The sequence below is a fragment of the Macrotis lagotis genome, chromosome X (genome assembly GCF_037893015.1).
Source record: "Macrotis lagotis isolate mMagLag1 chromosome X, bilby.v1.9.chrom.fasta, whole genome shotgun sequence".
Lineage (NCBI taxonomy): Eukaryota > Metazoa > Chordata > Mammalia > Peramelemorphia > Peramelidae > Macrotis > Macrotis lagotis.
In genome coordinates, this window is record NC_133666.1 from 681603898 (window position 1) to 681625393 (window position 21496).

Here is a 21496-nt window from a genome sequence, read left to right on the forward strand (position 1 = left end):
GTTCACACAGCAGCAGTGTGGGAGCCCCCCACATTCTCCCCTGCCTGGACATAGGAGAAGGGGGGGCGCTGGCAGAAGCCTTCAAGGTGCTACAGGCACATGAAGACCTGAGCAGATAGCTGGCCCAGGCCACAAGAAGCTGATGCCATCATCCATAACACATCCACGTGTACAGCCCCCACCAAACAAGTTGCTAACTGCCCCAGGAGAAGACAAGCAAACCAGTGGCCACGAATCTGGTATTGAGGATTTCCAGCTCACAGGGTTTGCCATGTGTTTGGCACATGCTGAGCATTGGCTCCTCTTTCTCCCAGGGTCCAGAACTGTACTCCCCCACTGGGCCACCTGAGATAAGGAAGAATGAGCCCCACATGCCAGTTGGAGAGAGAGCGCCTCTCCAGGGCCAGGGGGGCTCCTCCACAAGGCTTCCTGAGTCTAATCGGAGAAACACCTCTCCTCCAGCAGGTTCACACCACACTTCATGGCCCCCCAGCATGCTACCGCAGGGATGAAATTTGTCCTTTGTTCTCGAAGAGGACCCTGACATCAGGGAGGTGATGCCATGACAAGTTCTGCGGTGCAGTGGAGAGTACTGGCCTTGGAGTCTGGAGGACCAGAGTTCAAATCTGACTTCAGACACTGGACACTTATTCCCCTGGGCAAGTCACTAAACCCCGACTGCCTCGCATCTGAAGCCATCTCTAGTCATGCTGATTCCTATCTGGCCACTGGACCCCAATGGCTCTGGAGGAGAGAGTGAGGCTGGGGACTTAGCACAGTCCCCCAGTCAAATCCACTTCATGAGCTTATCATCACTTCCATTAATGTTGTGGTCTCTTTTGAGAATGAAGGACAAATATCAGCAGCAGCAGCAGCCTCATCCCCCCCACAATGACAACAGGCTGAGCCAAGGTGCCAGATCCCCTGAAAACAGCCAGGATGCCAGGCATGTACACACAGGCCATGGAGTGGGCAATCCCAGCAGAGTCAGAACCCTCTGGGCACAACCAGGAGGCAACACCTCTGCTCTTATCATGTCTTAAGTTACCCATTCAGACCATTCAAAAGGGAAAACCCAGATCCCTATTTATACTCACAGCGTCAGCCTCTGCTTTTTCCCTAGAAACTCTCCCACCTGCGACAACTGACTCTAAGGCCGTGACCCAGCGCTGCTTCTCCGGGAAGCTGGGGGCGAGTAAGTAGAGTGTTCTTCCAGGCCAGCAAGTGGTGTGGGGGTGAGATTCCATCTTCATTATGTACGGCACATCTAGGGACACAGCCCGGAGAGAAGGAGACTGAGCTTACGAGTGACTGTCCTCTGGACAGCAGGGCCTGGAATGGGGCACCCCAAGCAGCAGAGCACTGGGGACCAGAGTGCCTCACAACTCACTGGGAGACAATCACTTCCCCTCCTTTGTCTACAAATAAAGGAGTGCCACTGCCTCCTCCTTTTCCTTCCTTCTCATACTCGCCTCCCTCCTCAGCCCTCCTCTCCTGCCTCCTCCCCTCTTCTCTCTCCCCTCCCTCCTCCTCTCCTGCCTCCCTATTCTTCCTCTCCTCTCCTCTCTCCATCACCTCTCCCTTTCCTTCCTCTTCCTCCACTCCCTGTTCCTCCTCAGAGATGACCCCATGCTGGCTCTCACCTGTTTTGGCCGTATTTGCAAGTTCAGAGGCTCCCACAGCTCCATGAATGGAGACATCCCCATCAGGAAGGCACAGCTCAAATTCTTCCACTGGCCTCTGTCCAGCTTGGAGCAAGGAGGAAGAGCAGAAAGAGAAAACAAAAAAAAGGAAAGAGAACAAAGGGAGAGACAGGGCCATATGTAAAGTGAGGTGCAGAGGAGGTAAGTGCAGGGACAGAGTGGGAAGGGGGCAGTGGGGGGGGGTCTGAGACTGACTGCAGGACTGAGGAGGGTCTGTTTTATAAATGGAAAGGTATGGCCAGGTGGAAGGCAGCTCTCACACGTGGTCAAACCACTGAGGCTTGGGCCACGTGAAGGGAAATCCCTCTGCCGAGTTTACCTTCTCTGGCTTCATTGTCATAGATGAGCACTTTAGATCCCTCCAGGACAATGTATTTCCTATCCCAGCCTTGTTGTCCTCGTTTATTATTTCTGGGAAAATAAAAAGTTAAAAGGATGTTTCAACCTGCAAAAACTCTAGCCTGGGGAAAGATTCCTAGAAAGCCAGACTTCCCTTGTGGCTCTCAAGACTGGCAGCTCCCCAGTGTGGGGCCAGTGGCGCCGGGCAGGAGCCTGGAGGGCTCCCAACCTCCTGCGCCAGCACCTGTCCGGGCTCAAGCAGACTCGGCAGGCTACCTTGGCACCTTCATCCATCCTTCCAGACGCAAACTGGGGCTTGGCTCTTTAAGCTGCAGGCCTGGGGAGTTCATTTTGTCCCGGCAGAAGGCTTCAGTGAAGTGTGTGGCGTACTCAGCGGGCAGACCACAGGTAGCTGGCAGGCACGTTGAGCACTTCGGGTGGCACATTACTTGGCATTCTACAAAAGAGAGAAAACCCACCTGAAAACTGGCAGCCAGAGCAAGCCTGCCAGCCCAGGGCATCTTGGGGCCTCTGGCTCCTAGCAGTATTTTCCTCATCTGAGCACCTCCCTGGGGACTCTTGAATGGAGCTCGCTGTCAACCACACAAGAGAGAACGCAGAGAGCTATGCTTCTAGAAGCAGGGCTACAAAATGCCATCCGCACCAATGCAGACACTATGTTAGAAGAAAGATGCCGATTCTGGGTCCTGATGCCAGGCCTCAAGTCAAGCCTGCTCTGACAGGAGAGGAAGGAATAAACGAACAGCCAGGGTTCTTGCCAAGACAACAAATGGCAGTCATATGCTAAAGCAAAGCAGAAATGTATCTCACTAACACAATGGGAGAAAAATGTCTTTGTAAAACTCCGGCTATCATGGGGAGCCCTTGAGGAAGAGAAGGAAAAGAAACAGACTTTTGTCAACTGAAAAGATAAAACCAAATTAAGTCATGTATTTACAAAGAAATGCAGATGCGCCCTCCCCGCCCCAACCCACAAGATTTGTTCTTACCCAGACACTTGGATGCTTGCCGTCCAAAGTGCACAGTATCCAGACACACGGCACACTTGGTTGCTCTCATGTTCAGGCCCACATTGAAGCGATGTGGGATGTTGTGGTGCATTCGCTCTTTTAGACGCCGATTAAACTCTGGGAAGCAGAGGGGAGAAAAATCTAAAGTCAGACTGGAAGAGGGTGCTCAACAGCTGTTTTAATATTATATGTTCATCTCTGTTTAAAATTAAAATTCATCTAAGTCATTAAATTTTAGTTTCTATTAAGGAATATCTTAAGCTTCACGTTCCTGAAATTTATAGTCAAAACTTTGTTTAGATTCAAGATTTGTATTAAATTTATATTTCATTCAATGATGGATATCACAACTCCTTAAGTGAATGTGGCCATTTGCTGCGGCCAGAAAATTAACCCTCTTGCAACCACCCTTCTCTGGACTTTTGGCCAGCAAAACACCCAGGTCTTTGCTCATTTCCAAAAACCTCTCCTTGCAATTGAAGTTCTTTCCAGACAGCCCACCAAAGTAATCCTAATTCTCCAGGACTGTAACAGTGGAACAACTATACAGAGCCCCTGAGCCCTGGACATCTGACCACAGCTCTGCTGCCCAAAGAAAAGTCTCAGCTTGGAAAGGTTTAATGAACAGGTTGGCCACAGGGAGATGAATTATGTGTTCACAGCTGTAGCTCACAGCTAAAAGAATGGAGATATCAACGTGTGATGACAGTGAGAAGCTATGATCTGCACCTGGAAGGGTCAAGGCCAACATAGATCTTCCCTTTCCAAATTAATGTATATTAGTAAACACACACACACACACACACACACACACACACACACAAAATAGCTATATTTATAGGTGAAGATAGCTAACTTTTGAGAGCAAGAAAAACATACCCTCCAAGTTGCAATGTCAGCTTACCTTCTGGCGTGGAGGACTCTTTTCTCCGACTGGAAGGTGGAGCCAACAAACTTATTGGGTTGGGCTGGTGCTCTGGGGACCTCACTATGGCAGACATGACAATCTGCTGCCGTGCAGTGGCTGGCGTAGATGGGTGGGGGTGATCTGATGCTTTCCTGTGGGCAGCTGGAGACAGATCAGTAAAATGCCCAGTGAGGCATCAGAAGAGGGGAAAGAAGCCCAGCAGCAAGTCTGCTGGGTCCCGCCAGGTTTGATCTACCAAAGCAGGATGCCCTTGGGATGGTCACTGTATTCAAGAAGCAGCTCCAGAGAACTGACAATGAGAGCATGGCCTGAACCCAAGCTGGCACGGCGCCTAGGGCTCGGACCCATTCCCTTTCACAGAGCCCACCCAATAAGGTCCCTACCTTCCTCGCGAGCAGATCGCAGCTCGCTCCGGGTCTTCTGCAGCGCCTCCTCCAGCTCAGCACAGCGGGCCTTCTCCTTCTCCAGGGCTGCCTTCAGCTCATTGTACTGTAGAGGAACCTGTGTGGGTAAAGCAGGGTCCTCTTTCCGTCGACTAAATAAGCCCTAGCAATGGAAACAGAGATAACTCCTAACTCCTAGAAATTGGTGCTTTAAACTAGCTAAAGGAAAGCGGCCGGGGGGCAAAGCACAGAAGCCAGCGGGCATACTCACTGGAAGTCTATTTAGTAACAATTGCATTTGAAGGGGGAAAATGTTAGGAGAGTCACAGTCAGCTCTTCTCAACTGTAAAAAATGGGGGTGTGGAAGTGTTCAGCAAAGGGGTTAAAGATGCTTAATTTGCCACCACCTCTTCATTTAACATTTCCAAGGAAGTAGAATCATCTCCTGACAGTCTTTGTCCTCAAAAAATGCAAGTGGAGAATGAACTCATGAACAGATTGTTCCGAAAGCAATCTCTCCCTTGTCTCTTAAGATTCTCAATTTTAAGACAGAGTTGAACATTTGGTGGATGGGAAGGGGACAAGAGGCTTGAACAATGTTAATGATAATGGCAAAATGAGGGACTTGGTCAACAAAAATGCACAAAAGGAAGAAACAATATTAACTTTACAAGGAGGAAAAAAAGTTATCCTACAGATGAGCCAAAAGACAAACACCCCCTCATGAAAAGAAGAGACACCCAGCTTAGCCACTCTAAGTCAAGAGCTCTACCAGACACACAGATGCACAGGCTACAGGATGCTACTTTCTTGGCAGCCCCCACTCTGGAGGAGGCTGGCTGAAGCAGAGCTCCTAATGGAGCCTTGGTTCCAAAGAGTCTCAGACTCTTTGTAGCCATGACTACAAGCCTGAGGTCCAAATCTTAAGGTCAGTGAAGAGAGTCGCCAATCCTTCAGAGATCTACTGTCACTGTTCATGGATCTGGGGCCCACAGTGTAGGATGAAGGCTAAATTATTAGGAAATAGTTTATTGAGGTTGGAAAATATGTTTTTGCACATAAAATAGCTATGTATACACATAAAGTAAGTTATACATTTTAACATGTTTTTATATTTTAATGAATAGGAAGTAAAAAATACAGCAATGTGGGAGAAAGGGTAGGAGGCCTGAATTTCTAGTCCCATCCTGGAGAAGTCACTCCTCCTTTCTGGACCTCAGTGTCTTCATCTGTCAAAAGAAGGGATTGAATTCCTTAGGATCTCCTCTAGCTCTCAGTTTCTATCTGATGCCTTCACTTTTCTCTAGTTGCTCTAAGAGGGACTCCTCTAGAGGAGCAACCAACAAGAGGGAGGGCACTGAAATATTAAAGGTCATGGAAGCAAAACAGTTTAGTAGACTTGGCTAACAAATCTCAACTGAGGATAACGTTCATTGTCTACTAGTATATTTTTCAATCAAAAGAGAAACAACTCCTTTTTTTCTTTATGTGCCTGTGCATGACTATATCAAAATTGTGTCCCAGGAATCTGACTGTGGGTTCTTGCTTTTTTGAACCTTTTCACCCACCTTTTTCTTCTTGGCAGGTTGGTCCATCTTAGCCTGCAGAAAATCAATGAGCTTGGTTTGCTGGGAAATGGTGCCTTCCATTTTCACTTTTTCATGAGAATACAGGACCTAAAATCATAGCAAAAGGAAATTAGCCTTAGATATAGAAGCAGACCTGCTCAGAATCCTCTATCACCACTGACTAATGGATACCAAAAAAGGATCATTCCCCTTTTAAAAGTGCTTTCTAAATCAATCCATACTGGCCACTGAGGGGTATAATAACAGCATTAGAGAAAATATTATTTCACCTTAGATTCCTGGTTAACTCGTACCTGAATATTTTCCAGCTGATATTCCAGATCGCTCCTTTCTGTCTTAAGCAGGTCGGCTCTGTCTAGAGCTTCTTGGAGTCCTTGAGTCAAACGGAAGATGTGGTTCTTCTGAATGTCCATTTGTTGCTGCAGTTTTGCTTGCTGTTGATTAAGAAAAGCACAATACAACTTGACAGAATATATACAGCAACTAGGGAGCCTCTTCTTGTCCATCACACTTATTTTGGATGCTGTCTCGCTCCCCTCCCAATCCCTTCTTAAACTGAATTTCTGAGTGAGTCACAAAACTCTCAAGAAGCAAATTCCCTCCACTGATGCAGATCGCCACCCATCCTGAATCCTGTCCTTGTGGATGAGCTTGACCAGTTTCTCATACCAGGGCAAGTCAGGCAAGGCTTGAACAAAGTTTGATTTGGAGGCTCCCTGTCTATCCACCAGGCATACTGTCTCTCTGGTCACAATTAACTACAACTTTTCCTTCCGTTACAAAATGATACACAAATCAAGGAAGATTTTTCAGAGAAGTTTCAACCAACATCAAACACAAACACCTGTTGTGGTTATTTCAAGAGGATCTTCTAGCTCAAACCAGCTTAGTCAAGCTCCAACAAGTTCTTGTTACAGATAAATTCTCTCCCCTCTGGATCAGAGACCAAAGAGGCCAGATCTATGCTAAATTATACCTTAGAAGGACCAATTGGAAAGCAACATTTCAATGTGTTGAATTAGTGTTTCTGAAAATATCCCTTCTCATTAGGTTAGTAAAGGATACACTGACTGTTCAGCGTGCACACACACACACACACACACACACACACACACAAAAATCCAATTATTACAATCTATTCGAATAAACTTTTTTTTTCCAGGGCAAGTAGAAAACTATTTCAACTTTGGGGAACTAAGGAAATATAAATTATACTTTCTCAATCCAAACATCACAATGAAAGCATTAAGCAAAGTTACTATTAATGAACTAATAGAGATGAAGAAATTGGAAATCTAAAATGAAAATAACCATCTCCTGGGTATGTAACACAAAAACCAACTCTGGCCTCTATTAGAATTACAGTGAAAAATTTCAAAATTATTTTTTAAAAAGCCTGCATTAAAAGATACTCTATAAAACCAACCAGTGAATTCCCTTTTCTTTGTCCAGGTGTGATGCTATATGATTCAAGGATCCATGAACTCGATGGAGCTGAGGAAACCTCACTGACAGACCACAAAGTCCTCCAGAGTCTTCCCCAAGGCAGAACAGGAACAGAATCTTAGTCTTGGATCCATTTTTCCTTACTGAGGTGCATGTGTGTGCATGTACCATCTCAAAGAAACTCCCTGTGAGGTTTTGCACCTTTGAGCACAGATGGGGCAGAACCAGAGGCCCCACACCAGACAGAAGGCAGGAGAGCATGTACCAAGCTGCAGCTCTGGCTAGTTTCCCCAGCATCATCTCATCTGAGTACTAGTTGAAAAGACCTCGGTGTCAGGAGCTGTCAGTTGGAGTCAGGGGGAGTATGTCTTTGGAAAGGGTCCTAGTGTCCAGGAAGGCCTTTGCAATAGCCTGCTCCCTCACATGCCATAAGCCTGGCTGTCACCGCAATGCCTTCTTTAACAAGAAATGTTTAATTTCTCTTAGAATCTTTTCCATTTCAGAAGGGAAGTAAAAGAGGGAAAAGGACATGCTGACAACCCCCAAAATCTCCTGGTGGAGTGAGGCCCTCTGGGTCTTGCCTTCTGCCTTGACATACCCCAGCTCTGTGTTTACCTTCTCTGGCCTGAACCACTACAAACCAAATCACAAGTTTTCTGGACAGTTGGTTTAACCCACCCCATTCAAAGATGAATTTGTGAAGATTTTTTCAAAAGACATAAAAGAATGAACTATAAACAGCTAATAAGCCTTTCAAAGAGAAATGAAAGTGAGCTAGGAAGTTTATGGGCTTAAGAAAACAATAAGGTTGACAAGAACAATTGTCCACTTCCCCATTTCCCTACTCTTCCTCGCCTTTTTCTCCTAGGTGCCTCTCTCTTTTAGTTCCTTTTCCCTGAACTGACCAAATGTACAGAATGTTTATGGCACATCCATACATTTGTGATCTCACCAACGAAGGATCTCCATAGTAAAAAGATTAGCCCATGGATGCATTTTATTCCAATCTGAATCCTATCTCTGTTGCCCCCTGCCCCATCCACTGTGCAGACGTTTTGCTAGTTAACTGTCTATTTCATGACCAATAGTTCAGTTTGAAGGCTGTTCATCTGCTCTCTTCCTTTTCCAATCAATATTGTCCTCAGTGTTATCCACTTAAGCCAATTCTTTTACATCATCTACTTGGAGGAATGTGCTGCAGTCTACTTGCTGTGATCATAAATTTCTTCACAGCACTCTGAATCACCCACAATTTTGATTCTTTGGATTCTATTTTCTCAAGCCTCCAACTAGGGCTGCACTTTGGGGAGAATATCTATTTAAAAAAAAAAGTTTTAGACCAGAGAGCTGTTTAGACATTTAATAACACTGAACAATTTCCCAATTGCAATCTACTTCTTCTATTGTTGATATTCTTTTTGGGGCCCAGTTCATGGATCTCCTGTTGTGTCCAACTGCCCAGACAATATGTAATCTGGTATTTTTCCGGCATGAACAGTTAGTACCAAACCCTTCTAAGTGTTTTTAATTCTCATTTAAGAGACTCTTCAATATTTCAGAGCTTGCTAGGTCAGCACAATGTCAACCACAAACAGGAGTACCTGAAAGGTACACATATATAGAAAATCCCGCTTCCATTTTTACCTTAAGCAGGGAATCCCTTCATGAAAATGGAAAGTATCTTTAGCAAGCATAGCTCTCCTGTTTTGTCCCTTAATTTATGAGTGTCATCAAGGAGCATAACATCTAGTTATATTTATAGCCTAATGTGCATGCAATTCTTTGCTACAGGAGAGACTTTAAAGCTATGCTTCACTATATCAAATCAAATTTTTTTTGGAGGGATGGTAGGAAAATCAATAAATAAGAAACACAGTGGGATAGTGTTTTCTCTAGTCATTTGTTTAACTGTAAAGACATGGTCTGTCATAGAGAAAGCCCAACTGATCTTATTTTATATGTTCATCAAAAAAACCTTGAAATGTCTCATTATTCTCATAAATATTTTTGTGAAGATGAGAAAGGTAAAGGGGTCGTAAATTATTGATGGTGGGGCAGCTAGGTGGCACAGTGGATAGAGCACCAGCCCTGGAGTCAGGAGGATCTGAGTTCAAATTCGACCTCAGACACTTAATAAGTACCTAGTTGTGTGATCGTGGGCAAGTCACTTAACCCCACTGCCTTGCAAAAACCTAAAAAAAAAATTATTGATGGTGATTCTCTAAATCACCTTCTTTAAGCAGGAATAGAATCCATGATTTTTTTCTTCTTCATGTTATACCTTCCTTTCCCTGATCCTTTTCCCTGAGATATTTGTAAACTGATCCCCCAAGTGATGCTAGCACTTCAACCATGAATCTCTTTTTCAAGGTTGGGGCCTGGTCCAGCCACTTGAACCAATAGTGTGTCTGTTCGTAAAGGACTCTGACCAATTCCCTTTCAGAGATGCCTGGGTCCAAAGGAGGGGATTCCTCTCTCACCCACAGTGAATCAAAATCAGTGCAGAACATGGGGGCAATGATCAACCTTGATGGACTCATTCATTCCATCAGGGACAATTTGGGGCTGTCTGCAATGGAGAATACCATCTGTATCCGGAAAAAGAACTGTGGAGTTTGTACAAAGACCAAGGACTATTACCTTTAATTTAGGGGAAAAAACAACTGATATCTTATTGTCTGATTTTGCTATCTCTTATACTTTATGTTTCTTCCTTAAGGATATGATTTCTCTCTCATCACACTCAATTTGGATCAATGTATACCATGGAAACAATGTAAAGACTGGCAAATTGCCTTCTGTCAGGGGAGGGAAGTAAGATTAGGGGAAAATTGTAAAACTCAAAATAAATAAAATCTTTTCATTAAAAAAAAATAATCACTGCAGAAACACATACCACTGTGGAAAGGGTGCATCTCTCTGGGTCACAGACCAAGCTTCCTAGAGCAGCTGTGGCTCTGTGGCAAAAGAGGGGGGAAGGCTCCCTGTCTGAGGGTGGGGGCCTACTACTCTGGGAATTACTTTCATACCTGAAAAGTTTTTGAAGAAAATAATAAAAACAAATTGTATTTTTCCACTTTCCATTCTTTGGTATTATGGAATAGGTCAGGTAAAGTGTCTGCAGCTATTGAAATACCTCCGTGGGGGTGGGGGGGCAGCTAGGTAGCACAGTGGATAGATCCCTGGCCCTGGAGTCAGGAGTACCTGAGTTCAAATCTGCCCTCAAGCACTTAATAATTACCTAGCTGTGTGGCCTTGAGCAAGCCACTTAACCCCATTGCCTAGCAAAAACCTAAAAAAAAAAAAAAAAAAAAAAAAAACCCTCCTTAGAACAGTATCCTTTCTTAGAGATTTTGTTTTTGATCTGTTCTATAGATTATCAAAGATTTATTAATCAACCACTGAGCCAGACACCTGCTAAACAGGAGGATTCAAAGATGAACAAGGAAATAATCCCAGCTTTCCTGGGGGTGGGGGTGGTGTGCAACAAATAAATACATAAGTACATATAATGCCAATGTACCCCAAATAAAATACAAATAAATACAAAGTAATTGGGGGGGGCAATGACAATGGTGGGGGAAGCATTGGACAGGCTCCATATGAGAGGATGGTCAGACTGAACTGCATCTTGAAGGAAAAGAGGCACAAGGTGAGGAGAAAGAGATGTCGACTTGAGGCATGGGCACTACAAGGGCATGGAGAAGGGAGATGGAGAGTTGTGTGAAGACCAGGAAGGAGGAGGGTTTGGTGGGACTGTAAAGGGCAGCAAGTTGAACGGAGTCTAATGAGACCACAGAGGTTGGGACCAGGGTGAGAAGGACTTTAAAAGTCCATTAAAGGAGGCAACACTTTCTCCTTCAGGCAGGAGGGAGTCTGCAGAAGGCGTAGAATGAAAAGGGACCATCAGACTTGGGCTTTAGGAAAACCACTTGTGGCAGCTCTGAGGAGAAGAAAAGGGAGTCTGAGTCCAGGTAAGAGATGAGCAGGGCCTGAAGGAAGATGGTGAGTGGCCTTGTGGAGAACCTAGGTCACAGGTGGGGAAGGGAGAAGGCACAACTGAGACTCATGAATGGCGGGGCCCTCAACAGGAAGCTTGGTAGAGCGGAGGGTCTTGGCAAAAAGATAAATGGTTCCAACTATACTGAGTCTGAGATGTCTTTGGGATATTCATTCTGAAATGTCCACTAGGTGATGTGGGACCTGAGTTCAGGAGAGATCAGTGTTTTATAAAGAGATATGGGAGTCAGCTTCAGGGGAAAGAGAGTTCTACTCAAAGAACCAAGAGAAAAGAAGGCTGCAAACAGAGCCTCAGCGCCCTCTCAAAGTTAGGGAACACAAGGTGTGAGCAGGCTGAGGAAGCTGGGGGGAGGAGGAATAAACTGGGGGGAGGAGAGCATTATCACAAAAAAAAAAAACAGAGAAGATGGAGCATTCAAGAGTGAACCAGCAACAGTCACACCCAGGCAAGAACAAGGAGAAAAGACTAGCAGACCTTAGGAGTGAAAGATGGGAGTCATACTGCAAAGCGCCAAGGACTCAAGCTCAATATGTCCAGAACAAAACTCATTAGCTGTGACGCCCCCAAACCTCCCCTTTCTGAACGTCCCCTTTCTCCTGGCTCCTCAGGCTCACAGTGTTGCTGTCCCTTTGTCTATGGTCAGATTTTCCTGTCACCTAGGCCCAGACCTGCCGCCTTTCTTCCTCAAGGAGCTCCAGGATCCCCCTTCCTTTCATTGGGGTCTTCTTCCACTTCCTCTGTCCTGTGCCCTTGGTAACCCCCTGGCTTGCACCCACATGCCTCTGAACCAGCTACTCCCCAGAATGGGGATGCTCAACCCCCTCATCTTGGCCTCATTTTCTTGGTTTCCTTCAAGATTCAAAACCCACCTTCTGTGGGAGGCCTGGTCCTCTCCAGGGCATTGCCATTCCCTGAGAAAGGCAGCGTGGTTGGGTCCAGGCGTCAGGAAAGCTGATGTGGTAGCTGAGTGGGGGAAAGATTGGAGGCACAGGGGTCTGAACTGGGCTTGAGCTGGGTGAGGGGACAGGAAAGGGGTAACATGACTGGGCAATGTGTGGGATGTCGGAAAGTGAGGAGTCAGGTGAGGACACCATGGCCAGAAAGGAACAATTCAAATATCATGGCATTGAAGTCAGGATCACATAGGATTTAGCAGTGTCTACATTAAGGGCTCAGAGGACTTGAGATAGGACATTCCAGAAGGCAAAGTAGCTTGGTTTATAACCAAGAATCAACTCCTCAGCAAAACTGAACAACCTCTCTCGGGGAAAAGATGGACTTTCAATGAAACAGAGGATTTTTCAGTCATTCCTGTTAAAACGACCAGAGCTGAACAGAAAGTTTAATCTCCAAGTCCAGGACTCAAGCAAGAGGGAGTGGATGGAAAGGGCAAATTATGAGGGAGTTAATGATGCTGAACTGTGTGTATTCCTGCATGGGAAGATAAGAGCATTTGTGGACAAAGCACAGAAGGGAGCTGAATATGAAGATAGACTATAGTACAAAGATGGAGTCAATGGGTGAGAAAGGAATGTACTGGGAGAAAGGGAAAGGAGAGGAAGAAGGGGCTAAGATATTTCACATAAGAGTCAAGAAAAAGGTTTTTGCAAAGGAGAAGGGGGGAAGGGGAGGGGAATAAGGGAGCCTTTACTCTCATCCAGAGTGGTTCAGAGAGGAAATAGCATACACACTTAATAGGGTAGAGACATCTAGCTCACCCTGGAGGAAAAAAGGAGAGGAAAAGGATGAGACAAGGGGCCGGGGGCGGGGGGGATGTAGGTGATAGAGAAGGAAGACCGTGGGAGAGGGGAGTCAGATACAGCTCACTTTTGAGAAGGGATAGGGTGAAAAGAGAGCAAGAATAGAGTAAATGGGGATAGGGGGAATAGGATGGAGGGAAACACAGTTAGCAATACCAAAGTGGGGGAAAAGTGCTGAAGCAATTTCTCTGATGAACTTATGATAAACTGATGGTGTCTGAATACAAACTGAAGCATATTTTTTCTTTCTTTGTGGGTAGGGATTATGCGTGTTTCATAGCTACACATTTTTAACCTATACCAAGTAACTTGCCTTCTCAATGGGGTAACTGGAGTGGGAGGAAGGGAGAGAATTTGAAACTCAAGGTTTTGTAGGTAAATATTAAAACTTGCTTTTTCATGTAGCTGGGGTAAAACTTTGAAAAGGAAATAAAAAAGGAAAAGTACACTATGTAAAAAAAAAAATAAGGGACAGGACACAGGAGTAATAGGCTTAAAAGCAATTAAGTCTCAGTGAGTTGAGAAGGAAAAAGGGCTCTGGATAAAGCCTTGATAATACCCACAGCGGGGAGGGGTGGGGGTGGGGATGGGGGGTTAGACATGGAAGAACCTGCCAATATTTAAGTGCAACCAATACAGGCTTCCAGGACCAAGGTCACATCCAGGTCCCAATGAAGCATCAGAGTGAGGAGTTAAAATATTTTAAATATTCACTAGCATTTTAGTTTTATCTTTTCTGTCATTCATTTTTAATGATTTTTCCCTCCTAAGAGGAAGAAATATCTAAAGTCCTTAAATTAACAATCAAATTACTTCTCACTGGTGGAGGCTCACTTTAAGAAAAAAGATTCCTATCCATTCTTACTGAAATAAGGAATAATTGATACCATACAAGCAGAACTAAAAAGAGAAAGTATCAGGCAAGGGAACTTCTTAAAGGGAAATATTATCCTCTTAAAAGCATGATGATTTTCTTCTACAAATTACCCATTTTGGCTTCTCCCTTCTAATTAAAGGAAATACTAATGATGAGGCAGAAAGCATAAAAACAAGTACTATAGTGAGAAAATCTATGGTGACGGCTGTGTCGGAAACACCATTGCTAAATTAAACCACTAGGTTGCTTCTAAGGTCCCTTGATGGACCACAAACAAATTATTTACTATTAAAAACAATTTTGATGCTATATTCACACTAAAAGAGATCCTTTTTTAAATCAAAGCAACTTAGCTGTTTTAAGAGATATCCTTGTTACAACAAAGAGCTTTGATATGTTGTTTCTCTTGTAAACTAGAAAAAGGCCCCAGTGCAGGCCACAATACTCTTCTCAAGTTTGGACCTGGAATCGGGAAAACCTGAGTGCAAATCTAGCCTTATACACTTAACTGGTTGTGTGATCTTGAGCAAGTCACTTCCCTTCTGTCTGCCTCAGTTTCTCCATCTGTCAAATAATGAAAACAACACAGCACCTCCCTCTCAGGGCTGCTGTATAAACCTTAACGCCTCTAGAAGTGCCATCATTTTTATTTCATTTGATGAATTATTCAGACTGTGATTCAGAAAGAGTCAATAGACAACATTTACTTTGCTTCATTCATGTTATGCATGAAGTAGGCCACGTTCAGGAGCGCCCAAGAATTTAGGCTTAAAAGGAAACCGTGCCACCAGAATTTCTTGGTCACCTGCAAAATGTTCCCTAGGTCTCTCATATTTTGTATCAAAGCGCCATGAATATAACCATAGCAAACCTCAGGAACTTTGTATAGCCTCTTAATGAGGCCTGCTGGCCTTGGGTCCAAGCTCTATGTCTGACTCTTACTCATGGCAAGGTGCTTCATCACTCCAGAGACAGAAGCTGCCATTCTTCACTGGGAGGGAAGATGTCTTTACCCACTGAAATCTTATGTCTAAATTCCCCTTGAGTCCCTCAGGTAAACACAGCACCTCACCAAGTCTGAGCATCCAAGTTCTTCCTTCTCTCCTACCTCTCCATTCCTCCTAGCCCTATTCACCATCCTCACCCTAACAATCCATGCCTCTGCTACACAGAAGTCTACCCCGTGCCCCATCCTCTCAAGCCCCTCTCCCCTCCTTTGCTCACTTAACTTCCTATCTTGTACTGACTTCACAGAGGACCAAAGCTCTAGTGCTCAGGGTCCTCAGGGACCAATCCCACTGCTTTTCAGATGAGCCTGAGGTCACACAACTGGTGAGCATGGAAGATGGGATCTGAACCTGGATCTCCCGGATCCAGAGCCAGAGCTCTTTCTTTCTCTAACCCAAGCTGTTTATCACAGACCCTTGTGTGAATTCAGGTCATATCCAGAGTTGCTCCCCAGAGCAAACACTGGCTTGGGGGGTGAAAGGGGAAAGCCTGGGAGTTCCTGGGAGACCTGGGTTTAAGAAATGGTGCAGGTATTATCAACCACCTGAGCAACATTAAGTGATGGAGCCTCTCTGAATGGTCTGAGGTTTAAAATGGGAACAACACTGGTGACACTGCATCATCGCCACATCCCATAACTTTCAAGTACCATATTAAATGCCTCTGTGGTGAAGAGGATGTCTGCTGATTCAGACCCTTCATGTTCATCACTCTACACACCCTTTCTTATCTAATCCTAGACAAGTAAATAACATAGAGAATAGGACTAAAGGCCCTGCTGTCTCATCTCAACCCAGAGACAGCAGAAATTGCTCTGGGAATACATCAGCTCCATTTCCCAGAAAATCAGGCCATCACCCCAAAGTATGAGAGTCGTCTGTACAAAATTCAAAGGCTTTTTAGTAGGAGAAATCCATGATTTTTCTAGCTGTAATCAACTCCTAGACCAAATTGTAACTTGGATCCCACCAAATGTTAAGGTTTGGGGAAGGTTTCAAGCATGACCATAGAGCCTCTTAGGGGACAGGAATCAGAGAAAAGGAGAATGTATGGCTAAGGTGTATTTTGCTCCTTCATAAGATAGTGTCAGCAATGCCTATGGAGATGAAATCCAAACTTCCTTGAGGGATTTCGAAAACTCCTCCTTCAACTGCCCTAGAATCAGAATTTCCTTAGAGTCCACCTCAGGCCAAGTCCATGCTCATTAATTTACGTGGTTGCTACAGGCCCCAAAAATTCCAGCAATGGCTATTGTTTCTCTGTTTGGCAGGAGAATCCAGTCCAAGATCTATCCCATTATCATCGTGAACGTTTTAGAGATAGCAAAATGGCAGCCGTTCCAAATCCTGCCTTCAATCAACTTCTAACTCAAACGTGATGAGTGAACACAACTCCTTCTTCCATCCACAAGGTCCAATTGAGCCTCCCGAGGGAGGCTCTAAGAAATACTTGCCTCTTCCAGAAGCCTCTGTTTGAGCTCTCGCTCAGTTTCTAGTTTCTGTTGTAAACTACGGGCATTCATTTCCAGCATGGCATGCTTCTTCTCCAGGTCACTGAGCTGGACATTGGGAAGAATGAGATAGAGGACCACAGGTGAGAGGCAAGCAATATCTCTATCTCTCTCTCTCTCTCTCTCTCTCTCTCTCTCTCTCTCACACACACACACACACACACACACACACACACACACACACACACACACACACACACACATTGGGGCAAAGACCCGGGTGCTACCAAAGCTTGGGGATCCTTTTTGGCAACTTGGGAAGTTTTGGAGAGTGGCTTGTGGGAAGGAGAGGTTGAGTGACTTTCACATCTGGGCCGAAGGTGAGACCTGAACTCAGGGCCGTTGGATACCTAGGCTAGGTCTCTAGTCACTCTGCTCCAATATCTCATAAATGTAAAAAGAAAAGATTCCCAGGCATCTAGATCATGCAGTGGATAGAGCACTGGCCTTGGAGTCAGGAGTACCTGAGTTCAAATCCTGCCTCAGACACTTAATAATTACCTAGCCATGTGGCATTGGGCAAGCCACTTAACCCCATTGCCTTGCAAAAACTAAAAAAAAAAAAAAAAGATTCCCAAATTCAGTATAAATGACAGGTCTCATAAATCTTTACAGATGGCAAAAGAAGGAGATTGGAGTGGGAGTTAAAAGCCCTGGATTCATGTCTTGTTTCCAACACTTAAGAGTACAACTATAAACAGACCCTTAACTTTTCTAAGCGCCAACCTTCTCATCTCTAAAATCATGAGGAAATTACCCTCTAAACTTTAAAGTGCCACTGCAATGCCAGCTAGGACTTTAGATCTCCTCGCCGTGACAGAGTATTAAGCCAGCATGACCTAAGTGATGTGCTTCTGCTCACTGTTCCTGGCTGGGTGAACCTCTCAGTCACACACCTCGAGCATTAGACCCCTCATTAGACTCCAGTTCCTAAATCTCAGACAGGGTGTAGGCAGTGGGGGTGGAGGAAGATCCCATGCCAGAAGGGCCCCATCCTGCCAGACTCACTGAGCCTTTACACAGTGACAGATGAATTACTATTCTCTAAAGCAAAGGGAAACAGGAAATCCTGCTTCTATAGAAACAAGACCTAAGCAGTGGCTGTCCTTTGGTCAAAGTAAAAGCACTTTGAGAACAGAGGCCAGGAAAGGGAAAATAAATTGTTAAAGTATTCCTCAAACCGTAAAGGGTTTAGAGCTGTCCCCTCTCTGTGTAGTATGTCAAGAAAAGACATAAGATTCAAGGCTTTGTGGTGAAAGAAAGCCATAACAGAAGTTAGAAATCCAAAGTGTCTTCCCCTCTCTCAACTCCAATTTCTCCCAAGCTTCAAATTCTCCTTCTGCCTCTCCACACACATTCTCTTGTCCCTCTGAGACTCCCTCAAGCCTGGACTCTCCACTTCTCCCTTTTGGCTCTTCTTACCCCATTCTTGGCCCCCCAAAGGGCAGTTTTGGGCCTCCCCACCGAGGCCCAAGGGCCTCCCACACCGAGATTTCATTCTCAAATTAATAAAAAGCTCCTGATAGTTAAGGACCTTTTCTCAATTTTCATGACCTTTCTTCAGCCAATGACACTATTCTTCTCTGGCTTTTCAAGGCTTTGCACTCTCTTGGATCATTCAGCTATCAGAACATTCCTCAGTGACCCATGGGTGAATCCCAAGGCCCTCTTCTGGGCCTTCTTTGCTTTGCTGTTTGGAAGACTTCATCAGGAATGGGTTCATCTCTAAGGACAGCATAGCTGGTTCTTAATTCCCAGAACTATATACCCAGCCTTAGACTCTCCACTGAGCTACTGGTCCATGGCATCCATTCCCTATTGAACGTTTCAAACTGGATCTGTACAGGCACCTCAAACTCAACACCAGTCAGATAGAACTCGCCATCTTTCTCACCCAGATCCATCCCTGTTCTGAACTTCCTGACTTCTATCTAGAGAAGCATCATTCTTCTAGTACCCAAGTTCATAATCTCAGTGTCATCTTTCACTTCTCGTTCTTCCCCCAATCAAACATCCAGTAAGCTGCCAAGTCCAAAAGAGTTCACCTCCGTAATTCTCATAGCCATAGCTCTACCCATAAAGGCTTCCATGTTTGTTTTCAGGCAGTTTGCCCATCTTTCCTGGCTCAGTGGAAAAACTTGTCTCCCCTTCTATCTATTCTCCCTGCAGCTGCCAGCAACTCTCCTGGAACCTCCTGACCATGTCTATCCCCCCCTTCAGTAAGCCCCAGTGTCTCCCTGCCCTCTTCAGTAATCAAACACAAACTCTGGTTTATCAGTCTGGCTCTCCCTCTGTCTTGGAGGAGCAGCTAAACAGTGGCTGGAGAGCAAGGCAGGAGTTCGCAAACACAATTGTTAGAGATGATGAGCTAAGGAAGCCAGGTATTATGCAGATTAAAAAAAAAGTGACACTGCAGTTCTCAGCTCCTGTTCAAAGTCACAAAGCTGCTTAGTGCTGGGCCCTCAGTAAGCCAGGCCTTCTGGCTCCCAGAGCAAGGTTCTTCCTGGTGTCCTGGTCTAGTCAAGTCACCTTTCCTGTTTCTCCTCACACATGATGGTCCATCCATCCATCTCACTCTCAGGTCTCTGCCCAAGCTGACTCCTAAGCCTACAATGTCCTCCTCTCCCTCTGCACCTCCATTTCTTAGAATGCTTAGCTTTTTTCAGAGCTTACCCTTTCCCTTATTCCTCATCTAGAAAATGAATTCAAGGGCTATGAATGAACGGCAAAAAAGGTTCCCAACATTTTGCAAGCACTTTTTTTTTTTGGTTTTTGCAAGGCAAATGGAGTTAAGTGGCTTGCCCAAGGCCACACAGCTAGGTAATTATTAAGTGTCTGAGACCGGATTTGAACCCAGGTACTCCTGAATCCAGGGCCAGTGCTTTATCCACTCTTTCACCTAGCCACCCCCTGCAGAGCGTGGTGGGAGAGCCTAAGCTGAGTGGGGTGGCTCTGTCACCAACTGCTGCTGGGAGTCCCTTCCTCCTATGAGCATCATTCTCCAGAAAATGAAAAGCTGGACATGAAGACTCCAAGAGTCTATTCATCTATCACCTCTGGGAAACTTGGCCAGAGAAAGGCCAAAGGACCTATGGTCAGCATCAGGGCTTCAACACTAGAAGCAACAACCATACAAAGGAAGTAAACCTAAGGAACACAAAGCCCTGTCAAAGGTGTTGTTTAGTCTTGTCTGACCCTTCAAGAGGCCTTCTGGAGTGTTCTTGGCAGAGATACTGAAGTGGTTTGCCATCTCCTCCAGCTCATTGTACAAATGAAGAAACTGAGATAAACAAGGATAGGTGACTTGGCCAGGATTATACAGCTAGGAAGTATCTGAGTCTGGATTTGAATTCAGGGCCTCCTGATCCAAGGCCAGTGTTCAAATCATTGTAGCCCTGGCTGCAATGGGGAGACCAGTTTTTCCTGCAATGTCAGGGGGACCAATTCCCCAAACTGTCCCAGGCATCTTGAGTACAGACTGGGGGGGTGACCCCAGACATAACATGGAGGCTCTGTCCTTGACAACTCCTTTGAGGATCAATGTCCCTGATTGCTCCCAGGCTGGTCCAGCCAATCAGAACGACTGGGTCAGATGACAACCCCTCTGGCCTTTGGTTTTTGAAGAACATGCTTAGCAAAACTGTTAATACAGAGTGGAGACTTTTATGATGGTAAAATTGAGATGGGCTAGTTTAGGCTTTTTAAGAGCCTTGGGTGTCCTGATTTCACCCAAACTGGAAGTGGGGGCTCCTCAACAGGCATGGAAGTCCCGAGTTGTTGGGCCCCTCTCTGAGCAACCCTGGGACCTCCCACTCTTGGAAGGTTCTCTGGGCAGATGCAAACTGAAGATCCCCAGAGCAGTCCCCTGAAAAGGTGAGTCTGGAGGGCTCCCAAAGGTCTAGGACTCACCTTATCTGAGAGGCTCTCCGCCTTCAGCTTCTGCTCCTTCAGGGCCTGCTGCAGAGCCAGGATCTCAGCTTTGTGCTCCTTCACAGCCAGCTCAACCACCTGACGAGACTCTGTGATGCGCTGATCGGCTCGTACTCTGTCCAAAAATATAAAGCAGAACCAAGTTAGCATTCCCCTCCTTGCTTTGGAACAGAGAAATTAAAGAGGGACCTGAATCATCTCAGAGAAGTAAGAAAGGTAAAAGCAGTGTGGATTCACCCAGGTCCCTATGGCAGCATCCCTCTGCTCTGACTGCTCCAAGGCTGTAGCCTCTGTCCTTTCCCGAAAGAGCCTGGCTTTGCCAGATGGTCTGGGGCCAGATGCGAATCATTTTAGAAGGAAAACTGAAACAATCTTCCCAGCTAGGGATTCTGATAAAGGTTTCATTTCTAAAATATATAGAGGACGGCATCAAATTTATAAGGTTACAAGTCATTCCCAAACTGATAGTCAAAGGATATGAACAGGTAGTTTTCAAATGAAGAAATTAAAGCTATGAAAAATGCTCCAAATTATTACTGAATAGAGAATTGCAGATTAAAACAATAATGAGGTATCCTCTCACACCTATGAGATTGGCTAAGATGACAAAAAAGAGAAGATGATCAATGTTGGAGAGGTTTGTGGGAGGATTGGGACATTGATGAATTGCAGGTGGAGTTGTGAACAGATCCAACCTTTCTGGAGAGCAATATGGAACTTCACCCAAAGAGCAATAAAACTGTTCATACCCTTTGACCCAGCAATTCCAATTCTAGGTCTATATCCTGAAAAAATTATGGAAAAAGGGAAAAATCCTACATGTTCCAAAATATTCATAGCAGCTCTTTTTGTAGTGGTAAAGAAATGGAAATTGAGGGGATTCTGCCCATCCACTGGGGAATGGCTGAACAAGATATGGTACATGAATACTATGAAATATTCTTGTTCTATAAGAAACCATAAATGGTCAG

The 21496-nt window shown here is 45.1% G+C and overlaps 1 protein-coding gene across 7 annotated transcripts in view; it reads right to left on the bottom strand.

Moving 5' to 3' along the window:
* CIT (citron rho-interacting serine/threonine kinase) overlaps positions 1 to 21496 on the bottom strand; it is a 116481-nt gene that overhangs the window by 13157 nt on the left and 81828 nt on the right. For 5 of the 7 annotated variants that reach the window (XM_074205977.1, XM_074205978.1, XM_074205979.1 and 2 more), the window contains 11 exons: positions 20505 to 20640; positions 16539 to 16643; positions 6267 to 6407; positions 5953 to 6060; positions 4385 to 4547; positions 3978 to 4142; positions 3053 to 3190; positions 2319 to 2499; positions 2023 to 2114; positions 1644 to 1748; positions 1098 to 1267 (listed from right to left, as the gene is read on the bottom strand). In XM_074205977.1, the coding sequence (XP_074062078.1) occupies positions 1098 to 1267; positions 1644 to 1748; positions 2023 to 2114; positions 2319 to 2499; positions 3053 to 3190; positions 3978 to 4142; positions 4385 to 4547; positions 5953 to 6060; positions 6267 to 6407; positions 16539 to 16643; positions 20505 to 20640 (1504 nt within the window). The remainder of the gene's footprint in view (positions 1 to 1097; positions 1268 to 1643; positions 1749 to 2022; positions 2115 to 2318; positions 2500 to 3052; positions 3191 to 3977; positions 4143 to 4384; positions 4548 to 5952; positions 6061 to 6266; positions 6408 to 16538; positions 16644 to 20504; positions 20641 to 21496) is intronic. The other 2 variants (XM_074205976.1, XM_074205974.1) reach the window with 2 other exon arrangements.